At 36.4% G+C, this 17,831-nt stretch overlaps 1 protein-coding gene across 14 annotated transcripts in view; it reads right to left on the minus strand.

Moving 5' to 3' along the window:
- Positions 1-17,831, minus strand: part of LOC115213959 (LIM/homeobox protein Lhx9-like) — a 274,665-nt gene that overhangs the window by 155,438 nt on the left and 101,396 nt on the right. For 3 of the 14 annotated variants that reach the window (XM_036501774.1, XM_036501831.1, XM_036501820.1), the window contains exon 2: positions 14,221-14,260. The exons of 5 other annotated variants lie outside the window; for them this stretch is intronic. In XM_036501774.1, the coding sequence (XP_036357667.1) occupies positions 14,221-14,260 (40 nt within the window). Of the gene's footprint in view, positions 1-3,398; positions 3,502-7,759; positions 7,783-11,984; positions 12,040-14,220; positions 14,261-17,831 lie in introns of those variants that run through there. 6 more of the 14 variants (XM_036501792.1, XM_036501778.1, XM_036501780.1 and 3 more) reach the window with 5 other exon arrangements.

Genomic DNA, 17,831 nt, shown 5'->3' on the forward strand with positions numbered 1-17,831 from the left:
TGGCCAGCCCCAAGGGAAAAATAAGCTAAGAGCATTACATTCCTTGGAAGAAAGCAGCGAATGTATATGAAAACAAGGACGGAAAAACACAGAGAAATGTTACACAAATACAAATAACAGGACATAACAACAGGTGTCTTTCGACTAAGAACGAATCAAATTAAGCTGGCGTGTGTGGAAGTAAAGCCTTACAGCAGGGACATAAACTCTGAATGATCCGTCCTTGTTTTCCTTCTATCGTCTGTATTATTTTATATATATATCAAAGCATTTAATATAATATAAATTTACATATATTAATATATGAATAACTATGAACAGCTATGACTGTGTTTATGGGATAAGTGGTTTCATAATAATGTGAAAAGTAGCTAAGCGAGAAAAAATCCACTCTGTAACACTCAGTTGAGTCAATATTACATATTCAAATGCGAGTATGCAATTTAAAGCTACTCGGTTTTAATCTGCAGTAGCTATGTAATCTATGTATGTATGCATGTATGCATGTAAGCATGTATGTAAGTATATATGTATGTATGTATGTATGTATGAGTGTATGTATGTATGTGTATGTATTTATGTATGTATGTATGAATGTATGTATGCATTTGTGAATGAATGTATGTATTCATTTATATTTCGTGCCAAAAGAGAGAGCCGGTTTCTAACCAATATCATTGTAATTTCAAGAAGAGCATGCACGTGCGCGTGCGCTCACACACAGACAGACAGAGGCGCATATATATATATATATATATATATATGTATATGTATACAAACATATATAATATATATTATATATATATATTATATATATATATATATATATATATATATATATATATATATGTGTGTGTGTGTGTATGTGTGTGTATGTGTGGAGGCGCAATGGCCCAGTGGTTAGGGCAGCGGACTCGCGGTTTCGATTCCCAGACCGGGCGTTGTGAGTGTTTATTGAGCGAAAACACCTAAAGTTTCACGAGACTCCGGCAGTGGGTGGTGGCGATCCCTGCTGTACTCTTTCGCCACATCTTTCTCGCACTCTTTCTTCTGTTGGCCTACTCACTTAGCCAGCGGGGTGGCGTCATTTGAAGGCTAAAACAATGCGAAGCGCATTGTGACCAGCGATGTGTAGCAACATCTGATAGTCTGGTCGGTCTTGGTGATCACGGTGATATACGTAAATATTGGTCGGCCCGAGGCTCTAGTAGAAAACACTCGTCCAAGGTTACGTGCTGTGGGATTGAATGCACGACCATGTGGTAGGGAGGCAAACTTCTTATTAGACACCCACGCTTGTGCCTACACACACACACACATATATATATATATATATTTATAATTTCATACACAAACATATTTGTGTATACAGATAAAAATGAAAATGTGTAATAGAATACGTATTTGATACCAAAATTATGTACAAGTTGCACCCCAGTTTCAACAGAATATATTCGGCATCAAGGGTAAAAATTAGCGAAAGAGAGGTCCAACTTCGCAAATAGGACCGGATTGCCACGCATAATCCTCTACTGTGAAATTCGCACCGTCAACATATCATGCAGCTTCCCCATGCAGTCTATGAGGAACACCAGTATCGACCCTAAATCTAGAGATCCGCAAGCAGAAGACACAGCAAAGTGAGACTCATCAGGATCATCATAAGTTACTTTGAAGAACGTCATCGAAGAAATAAAGCGGCTAAACGGTTATGACGAAAGGTTTGCCAACTCCAGTCAAGGCTGGTCGAGTAAAAACCGGTCTTCCCAGCCATCGGAGACACTGATATAAATGAGGAACAACATACGGAGAAAGAAATTCACGAAATGCAGAGTCACCGCTGACAACGACAATAAGCATGTCTCGTTTGTTTTCTTTCTTTTTTTTTTATATTTTATCTTATATTTGGAGCTGAATATTTGAATGGAAGTGTTTTTTTCCCGCTATCTACGAATATGTATGTTTGAAAATAAGTGGTTGTGTATGTAGATTTCATAAAATGTTCTTAGCAATAGCTGAATAAAACACCCAGTTGTTTTCTCTTCTAACAAAAATATGAAGGAGACACTGCAGAAGGGAAACCCTACTGTAGAACTATAAAATATTCAGCTTCCTCGATTCACGGCTAATAGATCATCATCATTAATGTATTTAGTGCAGGCAAATTTTTTTGCTGACATGAAAAGGCTATTTAATATGTAGATAAACAAAACTTCAGTGAGACAACTAAAACGGGAAAATGCTTTGTATGTGTATGTATATATACATACATACTGAGACTCATACTTAAGTCGAAATTAAATATGTGTGTGTGTGGGTATAGATAGATAGATAGATAGATAGATAGATAGATAGATAGATAGATAGATAGATAGATAGATAGATAGATAGATAGATAGATAGATAGATATAGATACGCATATATATGTATATACATATATGTATGTATATATGCATAGGTGCATGTATATCCATAAATATATATCGAGAGAGGGAGAGAGAGACGGAGAGAGAGAGAGAGTTGGAGAGAGCGAGACAGAGAGAGGGCGGGGTGGGAAATAGAGGTTCAGGGCAGCGAGAATTAATCGTAAATTTTTGTGGCTGCAAATTATTTTACAGAATCATTTTAAAGACATGAAATTATGAAAATTTTGGGAAAACGGGGAAGGTATAGATTTAATTATAAACATAAATTTTCCAGTCACATTTTCTGCAAAATCATTTTAAAATGTACTTTATGTACTTTACGTACTTATGTGCTTTAATACAGAATATGTAAGGTTCTGGCAAACTATACTATGCAGTTTTCAAACCCAAAGTGAATTGGTTTTATTCTTTTACTTGTTTCAGTAATTTTACTGCAGCCATGCTGGAGCACCGCCTTTGGTCGAACAAATCGACCCCAGGACTTATTCTTTGTAAGCCTAGTACTTATTCTATCGGTTCTTTTGCTGAACCGCTAAGTTACGAGGATGTAAACACACCAACATAAGTTTTCAAGCGCTGGTGGGGGGACAAATACAGACGCACAAACATATATATATATATATATATATATATATATATATATATATATATAAACGACCGGCTTCGTACAGTTTTCGTCTACCAAATCCACTCACAAGTTTTTGATCGGATCGAGGCTATAGTAGAAGATACTTACCCAAGGTGCCACGCAGTGGAACTGAACCCGGTACCATTTGGGTGAGAAGCAAGCTTCTTTCCATCCAGCCACGCCTGTTTATCATATTGCAGTAATACATAGTTTATTGCAACTATTATGCACTGTTTACTTTGGAAATCTTATCTTATGATTTCAAATTTTAAATGGGCACTGAACAGAAATATCCAAGACGGTGATAATGGTCTAACATCAATTATATAAATTGGATACATAACTTCTTCAGTTGGGAGAGTGACAGAGTGGAGCAAATCCATTCCATCTTCTCTTCCTCTTGAATCTTGCTGTTGCCAAGTTGAATTTATCTACGTTCTTGTAGAGATGTCACAGAGTTAATATTAAACAAAAGCAGAAAAGAAGTTTTCACCTTGGACCATGTACTCTTCTACTCTTTTACATGTTTCAGTCATTTGGCTGTGGCCATGCTGGAGCACCGCATTTAGTCGAGCAAATCGACCCCAGGACTTATTCTTTGTAAGCCTAGTACTTATTCTATCGATCTCTTTTGCCGAACCGCTAAGTTACGGGGACGTAAACACACCAGCATCGGTTGTCAAACGATGTACACTCACTCACACATACACACACACATACACACACACACACACACACACATATATGTATATGTATATATATGCATATATACGACGGACTTCTTTCAGTTTCCGTCTACCAAATCCACTCACAAGGCTTTCGTCGGCCCGAGGCTATAGTAGAAGACACTTGCCCAAGGTTCCACGCAGTGGGACTGATCCCGGAACCATGTGGTTGGTAAGCAAGCTACTTACCACACAGCCACTCCTGTGCCAACATAATGGTGCCAACATAATAACAACTTACAAATGGACCAAACTGTAATGTTAATGTCCATTCTATCAAGTGAATGTTAAATGGATGAATTCCAACAACTAATATAAAACATTTTCATTTAAATAAAATAATCAAATAGTTTATATCCTTAGATGGACATCAAATTTCACCTTACAAGTTACACGTCTATTGCAAATGACACTAAATTTCGTTAAAGTATAATTCCACAACAAAAGTGCCGCTATATTGGAATCCAATCTTCCTATAATTGTCTATCGAACCGAGCGAGACAAGATCCAGTTGAAGAGCATATTCTATCCTTCCTCTATTGGAAAAATGTCAAAGTTAAAACCTTTATAATCCATTTCAATTTGGATGATTTATTCGAAAGTAAAATGTGTTTATTTTCAAAGAATTTAACTCACATATGGCTCATTGAACCATCCAATAAATGTCATTGCTGAGTACAGCTTAATGTCATAAGAATGCACCTCAAGAATCTTTTCAACATTGCAATATATTTCAGTTGCATCTTGAGATAAGTATTTAGAACCTAGCTGCCTCAAACAGTATTTGATATGGAGGACATTAATAGCATCACACTTAAATCAAAGAATATAAAAATTACATTTAGCCACTTAAACTTCGTATTGCACCGAAACTTACTGAATACTGCCTCTTTTGGCTTTCTAACTAAAATACTCTGCATTGTATTCATATCAGTTGAATCATCTACTAATAGCATTTCAATTAACCTAGCTTAGTAAATCTCACAATATCACTCTTCACTGAGCATCGTAAATAAACCATTGCCTTACGTAAATATTTGTGCTAGATTATAAACACAAACACACAAATGTAATCAGTATATATTTTTAAAATCTACTTATATAAATCTCGCCCAACCATAATACCAGAAGCCTGTTATCACACTTATAGCAACATTATCATGTTTATTGCAATATTATACTGGACTCAATATATGACTGGTAATTATTTTTATTGACCTTTAAGTGTTGAAAGGCTGGATTTAAAAATCACCTAATAATAATAATAATAATAATAATAATAATAATAATAATAATAATAATAATAAAGGCCAAAATAATAATAGCGCTAACAATAATGAAAGGACAATTGGCACCAGCGATTTTATTTAAGCGGAGAAGATCGGAAAGTTTTAGATGAGTTGCAGGAAGCAATAAGTAAAGAAGAAAAAGATTGCCAGCATTAAAAGGTACCAACAGAAAGAAGCTGCTAGATATGATTAGGAAAGTAGATACTGTTCTCAGTAAGACATATACTAAAAATATAGGAGACACTAACTTCTTGATTTATGCAGGAGAGGTAGTAGTTAATAGAAGATTAGATATTCCTCAAGAAAAGACTAGAAAATATCAAATGTGGAAAAGGAGATTAAGAAATAAAGTTAAAACTTTAAGACCAAATTTTAGTAGAATAGAAACCTGGAAACTGAAAAAGTTAAGAAATACAAGATTTAAATCTTCCCTTGAGAAATATACTAAATCATAGAGAAAAAATTTGAAAAGACATAGGGAAACCAAACAAAAAAAAACAAAGAACAAGCGATGTTAAAAACCAGTAAAAAGAACAAAAGTTATCTGACTGGCAGGCGAAGGTTTTGTATGGTAGGTTCCCAAAGATATTTGCAGCAACAAGTAGTAGTGAGATATGGTTATGGCTGCAGAAACGAAGGTTGAAAAGAGACACTGAAAGTTTGTTAGTAGCAGTATAAAATCAAGCATTAAGGACTAACTGGATAAAAACCAGGGTAGTGAAAAACCTAGTAGATTCCTAATATATATTATGCAAGGCAAAAAAGGAAAGTGTTACTCATATAGACAGTGAATGTAACATACTGGTACAGAAAGAATAGAAGAAAAACACGGGTGAGTAATCCACAGGGAGAAATTTAGAAAGCTAGGATTTGACCATACTGACAAATAGTACGAACATGAACCTAGTAAAGAACTAGAAAGTAAGAAATATAAAATATTATTGAACATTCTGACTGACGCCTGAAAGCCTGATTTAGTTGTGGTAGACAAAGAGAATGAAAAGTGCCTGATAACTGGCTTTACAGTCCCAAATGATGAAAACGTTGATATGAGAAGTATAGAAACAATTTCAAAGTACCAGGACCTAGCCATAGAAATACAGAAAGTGCGAATAAATTGTATCCCAGTAGTTATAGGTGCATTAGGAAGTATCCCTAAATATTTGATCAAATGGATAGCGGAAATAGGCATCTAACTCCAGAAAAAAATGTTATTAAGGACAGCTAGGATACTTAGGATGGTTCTTCGCATCTAGGAAATAATAATAATAATAATAATAATAATAATAATAATAATAATAATAATAATAATAATATACGGTGTATACCTTCAGTGCTCATATCAGAATGGAGTTAGGAATGAGAAAGTGTGGTGTGTTAGTATTGAAGAGAGGCCATATCAAATGTATGGACGGACTAAAGATACCGTCGGGGGAGGTTATGAAACAGATAGAAGAGACGGGATATAGGTACTTGGGGATTTTGGAAATGGATAAATTGATGGAGAAAGAAATGACAGAAAAATTTAAGGTGGAGTATTTGCGCAGACTGAGACTGATACTTAAGTCGAAATATAATGGACGGAATAAGATTGAAGCTATCAACACCTGGGCGGTTTCACTCTTTAGATATGGAGCAGGGGTAATCGCATGGACAGTTGACGAACTAAACAGCTTAGATAGAAAGACAAGGAAGGTGCTAACTAGATATGGGATACTCCACCCAAAAAGTGACGCTGACAGACTGTATGTGGCAAGAAAAAGGGAAGAGGACTTATTGGATGCGAACACAGCATTAGATCAGAAGAAAGCAACAGAGCATGGTATATAAAAAATGCTACAGACCCGCTATTATTAGAAGTAAGAAGGTCAGATTGTGTAGGATGAAAGATTGAAAACATAAAGCACTGTATAAGAAATTGAAAATGAATGAAACTGAAAATAGGTGGGTAAAGAAAAGAATGCATGGTCAAGGCAGAGAAAAACGATGGCTGTGGATGACAAAAAGTGATTAAAAATTGTAAACGGAGGTTTTGATATGTGCTGCCCAAAAGCAAGCACTAAGAACAAACTACATAAAATACAGAATATACAATACATCAGAAAGTGATAAGTGCAGAATCTGTGGACAAAATGGTGAAACCGTATGGCATATCACCAGCAAGTACACGCCACTAGCCTAGAAGGAATCATAGAGACGCCACGACAATATAGCCAGGCTTGTTCATTGGATACTTTGCAACAAGCATGGACTTGACAGAGTATAAAATTGGTACGACCACAAACCCGAGGGCATCGTCGAAAATAGAAATGCAAAGAACCTATGGGATTTTATGATTCAGTGTGACCATGAGGTAGAGAATACGAAGCCAGACATAGCCTTAATTGAGAAAGAAAATAAACTATGCTGCATCATTGATATAGGATGACCAGCTGACAAGGTATGCGATAAGGAAGAAAGAAAAGTCGAGAAATATGATAGGTTAGCTTGAAAAGTTAAGCAGTTGTGTTCGATGAAAAAGTTAGCAGTAGTACCAATGATTGTCGGAGCCCTGGGAACAGTGAGCAAATATCTCGAGTAGTACGTGGAACAAATAGGGGCTGCAATAAGAGTGGAGCACTTTCAGAAAACAGCACTGCTTGGAACCGGTCGAATACTCCGGAAGGTGCTCGAAAAATAAGAGTTGTTACCTTAAGTTCACTGGTCGTAAAAAACTGACATCGTAGTACATCTCCAGCGTTAGAAGCTGTGCAAAGGCAATAATAATAATAATAATAATAATAATAATAATAATAATATTAATAATAATAATAATAATAATAATAATAATAATAATAATAAGAAGAAGAAGAAGAAGAAGAAGAAAATGAAGAGTAGTAGTAGTAGTAGTAGTAGTAGTAGTAGTAGTAGTAGTAGTAGTAGTAGTAGTAGTAGTAGTAGTAGTAGTAATAGTAGTAATAATAATAATAATGATAATAAGTATCAAGCAATGGTTCTTACTACTCCTGATCTTAACTGGTTGGAAGTGTTAACATATACTTGTTTTTCCTTGAAATAAAAGTCAACAACAAAATTTGTTTAATACCTCAGATTTTCTTGTCAGTTGCATGATCTTATATACTTGAGCATAACCCTTATTGGCAGATGATATGCGCATCACTGAGCACGAGGGGGCAATAGGGGAGTATCATAGCCATGTGTTGAGAAGAATTCTTGGGGTTTGAATAATTCATCTCTGGAAACATGCGTGTTTCATTCATCATCTTTAAAAAACCTTATTGTTGTCTAAATTGAGCTTCGTATATTTGTACTCCAGTATCACTTTGATGACATGCATTTCTCTATCACTCAATAATAATACTGCTACTGCTACTACTACTACTACCACAACTACCACCACCACCACCACTACTACTACTACTACTACTACTACTACTACTACTACTATTAATAATAATAATGATGATGATGATGATGATGATGATGATGATGATGATGATGGTGATGATGAAGATGACTTCATTTAGTTGCCACGAGAGCGAAAGATGAGGGGGACAATACAGAAACAGAATAAAGTGTGGGGGTTTACATATAATAATGAAATGATAATAAAAAAATTTAAAAAATTTAAAAATGAAGTATACACTGTATACACAGCGAAAAGGAAAGGACATATGCATAGCATACAAAGGTAAAAACATGTGGGTAGGATGATAGAGATGTGGTCCTTCTGATACAGGAACGCCTGTAGGGATAATCGAGGAACCCCACTCTCTGAGATTTTGCTTAAACCCTAGGAGTAAGTGCCTTCTACAATACCTTATCTCCGACTCACAGGTCTATACTTAGAAAGGTACTATCCACTCTTGCCATTTTCGCAACTGTCACCCACCTTTCAATAAACTCACTTGAGGACAGCACTTCCCGCTCCACTCTCAATTTCCTTTTCAAGTGAAATTTTAAACAGTCAATGAAAGCTCTACCGTAGAAAAAGTAACTGTCCTCATGCCTTTCAGCCTTGGCCACCAAACAACCTCTTATCTCCACAGCTACCAGGCAAAGGAAAGCTGCCTTGCCTGCCCGATTGAAGCAGGGTGGCGGTGCAACCATCACTACAAACTCGGTCGATAGACGTATCCGTCCCACACGTGACAGCAGCTGTTCAGCACAATCCCACATGTTGACGACGCCCGGACACTGAACGAGGGCGTGCACAACGGTTTCGTCTCTCTGCGCGCACCTCGTACAAGTCCGTCTGACATCACATCCTTGCCTATAGAGTTTATCTCAAACCGGCAGCGGCCCCCGATAGCAGTGCCATGCCAAGGACATCTGGAAATTATACATGTTAGTTCCCAACCGGAAAGTCTAGCCAGTTCGTTCTTGCCAACGCCCAGAGTCTCGCCGAGAACGTCGTCGTACTTCCTACCAGTATTTCTCTACAAATTTGTAAAGCGGAACAACCACCGATCCCATTGCGCGACTGTTTGAGGGTTGTGAGCGCCTGACGACACTCTAGGTGCCAGATGCCCAGTTTCTGTTTGTTATTCACTCAGGACTGCAGCTCCGTCAAGAAGACGAGCTGCGGAAAGACGAGCCTCACAAACGGAGCCCACACACGCCCATCGTCCAGAAATCGTTGCAGGTGACGTCACCTGAGCGCGTGTCTGCGCATTAGTAGCTACGCCATACGTAGCATGTCCCTTAGTGGCTGACGATATGAGCTTTTCTGATCACGGGCAGAAGTATTTTTAGGAGCATCATAGCCATGTGTTGAGAGGAATTCTTTGGGGCTTCAATAATTCACGTCTGGAAACATGGGTCTTTCGTTCATCATCCTTAAATAAACTTTCCTCAAGGGCCTTTTGAGCAGGATAAACTACTCAACTTGAAGAAAATTCTAACTTAGCCCCACATGCAAGTTCATGCGCAGTTTATCGTGATATGAGATGTCGCGCACAAGTGGTTGTGATACATGTGCCTAGTGTACCCCTATCAGACGGGTAGTCGTGGATATATTGTGTTTCACCCGTGTCACTTTAATGGCATGTTCTGCTCCCTCACTCAATAATAATGGTAATAATAATAATAATAATAATAATAATAATAATAATAATAATAATAATAATAATAATAATAATAATAAACGAGAAAGCAACGATACTCTGGGATATGCCAATACACACAGATAGAGAAATTAAGGCCAACAGACCAGATATAGTCGTCAGAGATCATGAAGAAAAAAATGCTTTCTAATTGATGTATCAATACCAGCAAATGACGTGTCTCTAAAAGAAATGGAGAAACTTTCAAAATACAAAGACCTGGAAATAGAGGTATCTCGAATGTGGAATCTAAAAACAGAAACAATTCCTATCATAGTAGGTGCATTAGGCATGATAAAAAAAAATATTCAGACAAATACATAACAAAAACACCAGGACTTACAAACACATATAACATACAGAAAATTGCACTACTGGGCACTGCACACATTCTACGCAATACACTTTCAATCAGAGCATCACAACAAATCACAACACATACCCAAGGCACACAGAGCCGCGCTCGGTAGTGAAGTGAAAGCACGCTATAAAAATAAAACTACTGAATAATAATAATAATAATGAGAAGTAGTAGTAGTAGTAGTAGTAGTAGTAGTAGTAGTAGAAGAAGAAGAAGAAGAAGAAGAAGAAGAAGAAAAAGAAGAAAAAGAAGAAGAAGAAGAAGAAGAAGAAGAAGAAAAGAAAAATAAGAAGGAGATGATGATGAGGAGGAGGGGGTGGAGGAGGAGGATAAGCACCAGGCAGTGGCTCTCATGTCTTTTGATCGTAACTGATTGGAAGTGTTATCATGTACATGATTTGTCTTGGTATTTAAGATGAGCTACAGTAAATATTTTGCTGAAATACCACATATTTGCTTGTCAGTTGCTTCTCCTTAACCAATTGAGCATGTCCCTTAGTGGCTGACGATATGAGTATCTCTGAACATGAGCAGAAGTAGCAGAAGTAGTGAGGAATTTTCTGAGTTTCAATATTTCACCTCTGCAAAAATAGGTGTTTCATTCGTCATCCTTAAACAAGCCTTATCTAGGGAATATTTTTATGGGACGGGCTACTCGATCTGAAGAAAATTCTAATTGGGCCCCACCTGCAAATCATGCGCTGCTTATCTTGATATGAGATCACCATATCGCGCACATATGGTTGTGATGTATGTGCCTGGTGCACCCTTATCAGACGTGTATGTTGGGTTTCGTATATTTGAACCACAGTGTCACTATGATGGCATTCTCTGCTCTCTCACCGCCTTCTGCTGCTGCTGCTGCTACTACTACTACTACTACTACTACTGCTACTACTACTACTACTACTGCTGCTGCTGCTGCTGCTGCTACTACTACTAGTACTACTACTACTACTACTACTACTACTACTAATAATAATAATAATAATAATAATAATAATAATAACAACAACATCGAAAAATACCTTAGGGATGAGAACCCAGGTTCGAAAATTCCCCCGAGACACCTGATGAAGGCTGGAGGGTATATCAGCCGAAACGTTGTGTTAAAATTTTGACGGATTTTGTCCTGGTTTGTACAAGATGAGGACAAAATCCGTCAAAATGTAAATAATGTACATAATTCCTCATCTCTTAAATATAGAACTGAACAACAATAACAGCAACAACAACAACAGCAACAACAATAATAATAATAGTAATAATAATAATTATTATTATTACTTCTTCTGATACTACTACTACTGTTATTATTATTATTATTATTATTATTATTATTATTATTATTATTATTATTATTATATTATTATTATTATTATCATTATTTTTATTAAGAGTAACAACACGATGTACTCCGGAAGGTGCTCGAAAAATAAAAGGCGTTACCTTAGTTCACTGGTAGTGAACAGCTGACACTATAGAACATATCCTGTGTTTGAAGCTGTGCAAAGGCAATAATAACAATGACAATAATAATAATAATAATAATAATAATAATAATAATAATAATAATAATAATAATAATAATAATAAATTCAACCCAAGAATAACAATCGGGAGGTACGTACTTTAACTTACAACACAAAATGTACGAAAAACTACACATGCAAAACAATGTGACAACAGAAATGAACGGACCGGTACCCTACGAAAATGACGACCATCAAAATAATGGGCCGGACGTTGTGCCTCATGTCCCACAAATAAAACCCAAAGACATAAATGGACACGTGAGGAATACATTTCTATCCTACACGCATACTTCACAGCAGTGCTCTACCCAAAAAATGAAAGCACAACAACACATACATATAAAATATGGAAGGAAAATAACATAAATATAGACTTGGATACATCAATGAACCCTAATAAATTAGCTAACGTACGAAGATACATTCTCAACGCAAAAAAAAATATCAGAAATAAAAATAGAACATCTAAAAGAAAAAATACACCAGGAAAATGTAGATAGAAGCCACACAACAATGCCTAATAATATAAACACTGAAACAGTAAAACTTGATAAACGTAACATTCCCAACAAACACGATGTAAACAAAAAACAACATACCCAGACCGTAAGGGTGCATAATAATGCACGACAAACAGCAAGCCAAAACACGGCAAACAAACATATAAATAAGAAAGAAAGCGACACAAAGCTAAAACCTGGAAACAACGAAGGGGAGCCTAATGATTATGATAATATAAAAAGTAAAATAATCAAAGAACTGAAAACCACAGAGCTCAAAATGGACCACCGACCATACCTCCCAAAAATCAAAATAGACGAAACAACAACACCAATTATAAACAGCATAAACCTAGCCGTCACAGAACGAATAGCCACTGAAACAAAAAAGTGATATCACTGAGCTAAATGACTTAGTATACGCAGCAGACACTGCAGCCACAAAAGGAGCTGGATACTCACTCAAACCCATCCAAACAGGAGAACCACCACCCAAACAAACCCTGTGGATAAATAATATCCAAAACAAAGTACAAGAAAAGATACTCTGGGATATGCCGATACACACATATAGAGAAATTAAGGCCAACAGACCAGATATAGTCGTCAGAGATCATGAAGAAAAAAAAATGCTTTCTAATTGATGTATCAATACCGGCAGATGACAACGTGTCTCTAAAAGAAATGGAGAAACTCTCAAAATACAAAGACCTGGAAATAAAGGTAACCAGAATGTGGAATCTAAAAACAGAAACAATTCCTATCATAGTAGGTGCATTAGGCATGATAAAAAAATATTCAGACAAATACATAACAAAAACACCAGGACTTACAAACACATATAACATACAGAAAATTGCACTACTAGGCACTGCACACATCCTACGCAGAACACTTTCCATATAATAACCATCAGAGCATCACAACAAATCACAGCACATACCTAAGGCACACAGAGCTGCGCTCGGTAGTGAAGTGAAAGCACACTATAAAAATAAAACTACTGAATAATAATAATAGTAATAATAGTCTTCAAGCACCTAAAAGTATCTCAAGAGGCATGACAGAGCTGCACAATATATTCACTGGGTAATTTGCAAAAACCTGGATTTGCCTCATGAAAAAAACTGGTGGGAACATAAACCACCTCCAGTGCTTGAAAATGACCACATCTCACTCCTCTGGATATTCACCATTCGAACTGACAGAAAGATAGATGCAAATAGGCCAGACATCATATTGAAAGACTTCAGACAAAGAACATGCCTCCTCAATGATATGACTGTCCCAATCGATATAAACGTATCTGTCAAGACCTACCAAAAACTGAGCAAATATAAAGATCTTGAAATAGAAATCAGCAAAATGGGGAACCTGAAAACTAAAACAATACCTGTTGTTATAGGTGCCCTGGGAATGATAGCGAAAGGGGCTGATTGCAACCTAACTCAGATTTCAGGAAGCCCCAAAATGGCAGAAATTCAAAAGATAGTGCTCATGGGAACTGCTCATATCCTACGCAAAATACTCTCTATGTAATCTCAGGGTTTAAAACAAACACAATTTTTTTTTGGACATTCACTAGTACAACACCCAAAAAAAACCCAAATATATGGCACACCAGGCATAACAACAACATGAACTTCCAACCTGTTGTCTCTTGAGGTCTCTGGGTGAGACTTGGAGCCATCTTGTACAAATATAAAGCAAAAGTCAAACATAGAGTAATAATAATAATAATAATAATAATAATAATAATAATAATAATAATAATAATAATAATAATAACAATAATAATAATAATAATAATAATAATAATAATAATAATAATGATGATGATGATGATGATGATGATGATGATGATGATGATAATAATAATAATAATAATAAATAATAATAATAATAATAATAAGAGGAGGAGTGCCAGCCTTTACAGCGGCTGGACGTATTCCTCACTGCTCTGACAATTCAGTAGCCGAAAGCCATAGAAATACTAATATGATCCAGTTTAGCAACGGGGAAAAATAACTCTCAAAGACTGGAACATCTACAATATCTTGTGAGTATTTAAAATTCTCTTCAAAATAAGTTAAGAAATTTACAAATTTACATATCTACAGTTTTCAAATATACATCCGATCAGCTTTAAAAACTTTAATACCCACAATTGCCTCTGTAAACATCCTTTTTTTTTCTTCTCTCTAAAAACATCACGCTTTTCTTTTTGTGGACTTACAAAAGACTATCTTAAAACCTTAAAACTTTCTATGAAAATCTGACTTTTCTTTGCTTCCTCCCTGAATATTCAAATATAAATGTAAACATATACGTTTTATTGCAAAAACACACCTGTTCTTCTAACTGGAGATACAAACATCTCTAGAAAAGTCAACTTCAACCTCCACAATATTACCTTACGTGAAATATACAAACACTTTTTTATTGCAATAACACAAACGCACATGGAAAAAAAATAATGATGCTAAGATTCTCTCTGGTCGAACACAACTTCTCTATTCACAAATAATACAGAACAGCCCTTCCTTAATTTTTCTTAAGGCTAGTAGTAGTACACATTTGAACTTTTTTTGACTGATAGGTGGGAGGAGAAACCTCTGCACGGCAAATATGTGGCCCGTAGCAAATAAACTGATGTTGACCAGAAGCAAACCCATCAGTGGCTACGGAGCTCAGGGCTAAAAGCAGAGAGCGAAGGTTTCATCCTGGCTGCTCAAAATCAAAGCCTATTAACCCGGAACTACCAGGCCAATGTGATGAAAAATGGAGCAGACCCAAAATGCCGATTCTGCAACATGATTGAAACAGTGGACCACCTAATCTCTGGATGTAAAGTCGTAGCACCAGTGGAGTATAAATTAAGACATGACAGAGTTGGCCAATATCTACACTGGCTAATAAGTCGGCATTACAATATCAAAACTACCGACAAGTGGTATAATCACCACCCTGAAGCTGTAACTGAAGGAGAAAATGTAACGATTCTGTGGGACTTTCCAGTACATACAGACCGAACCATCAAAGCCAATAAACCAGGTATTGTTGTGAAAGACCAAAACAATAAAGTTTGCTTATTGATCGACATGAGCATCCCCTGTGATCATAATATCTCGGCGAAAGAGTTTGACAAGCTCAGAAAATATAAAGACCTGCTCATTGAAATTGAGAAAATGTGGCATCTCAAGGCGGTTACAATACCAGTGATCGTAGGAGCACTAGGAATGATCAAGAAGGGAACCGAAAATTATATGAGAATGATCCCTGGCTTACCATCCCTGCAAGTAGTCCAAAAGATTGTCTTAACTGGTACATCATACGTATTGAGAAGAGCATTGACGATGTGAGAACTATTACTACCCATGTATTTTAATTTAACTTTAAAAAAAAATGAACGTACTAGTGAGTTTAGTTTAATAGCCTACCAATGTATACTATGAGTTTCTTTGCCCTAGGAGTCGGGAAGACACTCGGCAAGAAATGGAAGCAAATTTGAAAGAAGAGTAAAAAAAAAGATAATAATGATAATAATAATAATAATAATAATAATAATAATAATAATAATAATAATAATAATAATAATAATAATAATAATATCAGCAGTAGAGATAGACTATCACGATTGCTGTTTGGTATACCCCTACACGGAAAGTGACATCGGTGTACACCTAGAAAAGTGGAAGAAACTAAAATCCTCTGTTATATATGAATGACTTACAGATCTTTGGAAAGACCGAACATGAAATAAATGGCCTAGTTTCAGCAGTGCAGATATTCAGTAAGAATATCGGAATGGAGTTTGGGAGTATGCGTATAATACAAAGAGGCAAAGTAGTGTCATTTGGTGGTGCAGAGCCACGCAACGGCGAGAAAATCAAGGATATTGAGACTAATGGATAAAAATATCAGGAGATTTTAGAGTACGACAAAATTCAAGAAAAGTGAAATGAAGGAAAGCATTAGGTAAGAATATCTCAGAAGAACCAAATTAATTATGGGAAGTAGACAAAACAGGAAAACAAACTCAGGGCAATGAACACGTGGGTCGTTTCCTTAATGCGATACAATGCAAGTGTTGTTAGGTGGACAAAGAACGAGCATGTGGTAATGGATAGAAAAACTAGAAAAGTGATGGCAATTAATAAAGAACTGCACTCGAAAAGCCATATTGACAGACTGTATGTGCCTAGAAACAGAGATGGAAAAGGTGTCATAGGATGCAAGATCTGCGTTGTGAACGAAAAGAACAGTCTGAGATGGTATATCAAACAGCTGAGTGAATCCTTGTATGTCGCTGTTAGAATTAACAATATAATACCTACCGAAAATGTGATATATCCACAAGCATTTAAGAAACAAGTTGAAGAAGAAGGAGTAAACAACTGGAAAATGAAACCACTGCATGAGAAATACCTCGGAGAAATCGAAGGAAAAGAGAAGATCAACACTTGGAGATGGCTAAGAAGAAATTGATCTGAAAGGATGCACTGAGGCATTCATATGCAGTACCCCGAAACAAGCTCTGAGATCTAATTACACCAAATAGATAAGTATATTAAATCGCCTTTTGTAGGATGTGTGGCAGAAGAAACGAAACGATCACACATATTGTAAGTGAGTATAGAAAGCTGGTCCAAAAGTACTACAAATAGAGGCACTAAAATGTGGCTAAGTTTGTTCACTGGAGGCTATATGAAAAGTACGGCTTGAACAGAGCAAGGAAATGGTACGGACATGAATCAGAAGGAGTCACTAAGAAGGAGGAACATAAGATATTGTAGGACTTTACAACCTAACGTTACTCCCTAATTGAGGCCCGGAGACCAGCTATTTGTGGTAGATACAGAAAAAAAGGAAACCAAGATCATAGATATTGCAATACCTGGAAATGCAGGCATAAGTGACCAAAAATAGAAAAGATTGAAAAGTACAGGCTGCTAAATGACGATATTGCAAGAATGTGGACTATGAGGAGAGTGTCTGTCATTCCAGTAGCTGTAGGAGCACTCGGAGCACTAACAACCAAGTACAAGAATTATGTCAAAGAAATCGGAATTGACATAAGAGCGGAACAAGCCCCAAAAATTGCTCTGCTGCGGACAGATAGGATTTTGAGATTGTTACTTGGGTGTTGAATGCCTCTTACGATAATTATCAACCAAATATCAAAGCTTATAATGTGCGGAAAATAACCCTGTGGGATCTCTGACAGCAGGCTGCTGACCACTCTCACAGAGTCTACCAGA

This window comes from Octopus sinensis, linkage group LG1 (assembly GCF_006345805.1).
Source record: "Octopus sinensis linkage group LG1, ASM634580v1, whole genome shotgun sequence".
NCBI lineage: Eukaryota > Metazoa > Mollusca > Cephalopoda > Octopoda > Octopodidae > Octopus > Octopus sinensis.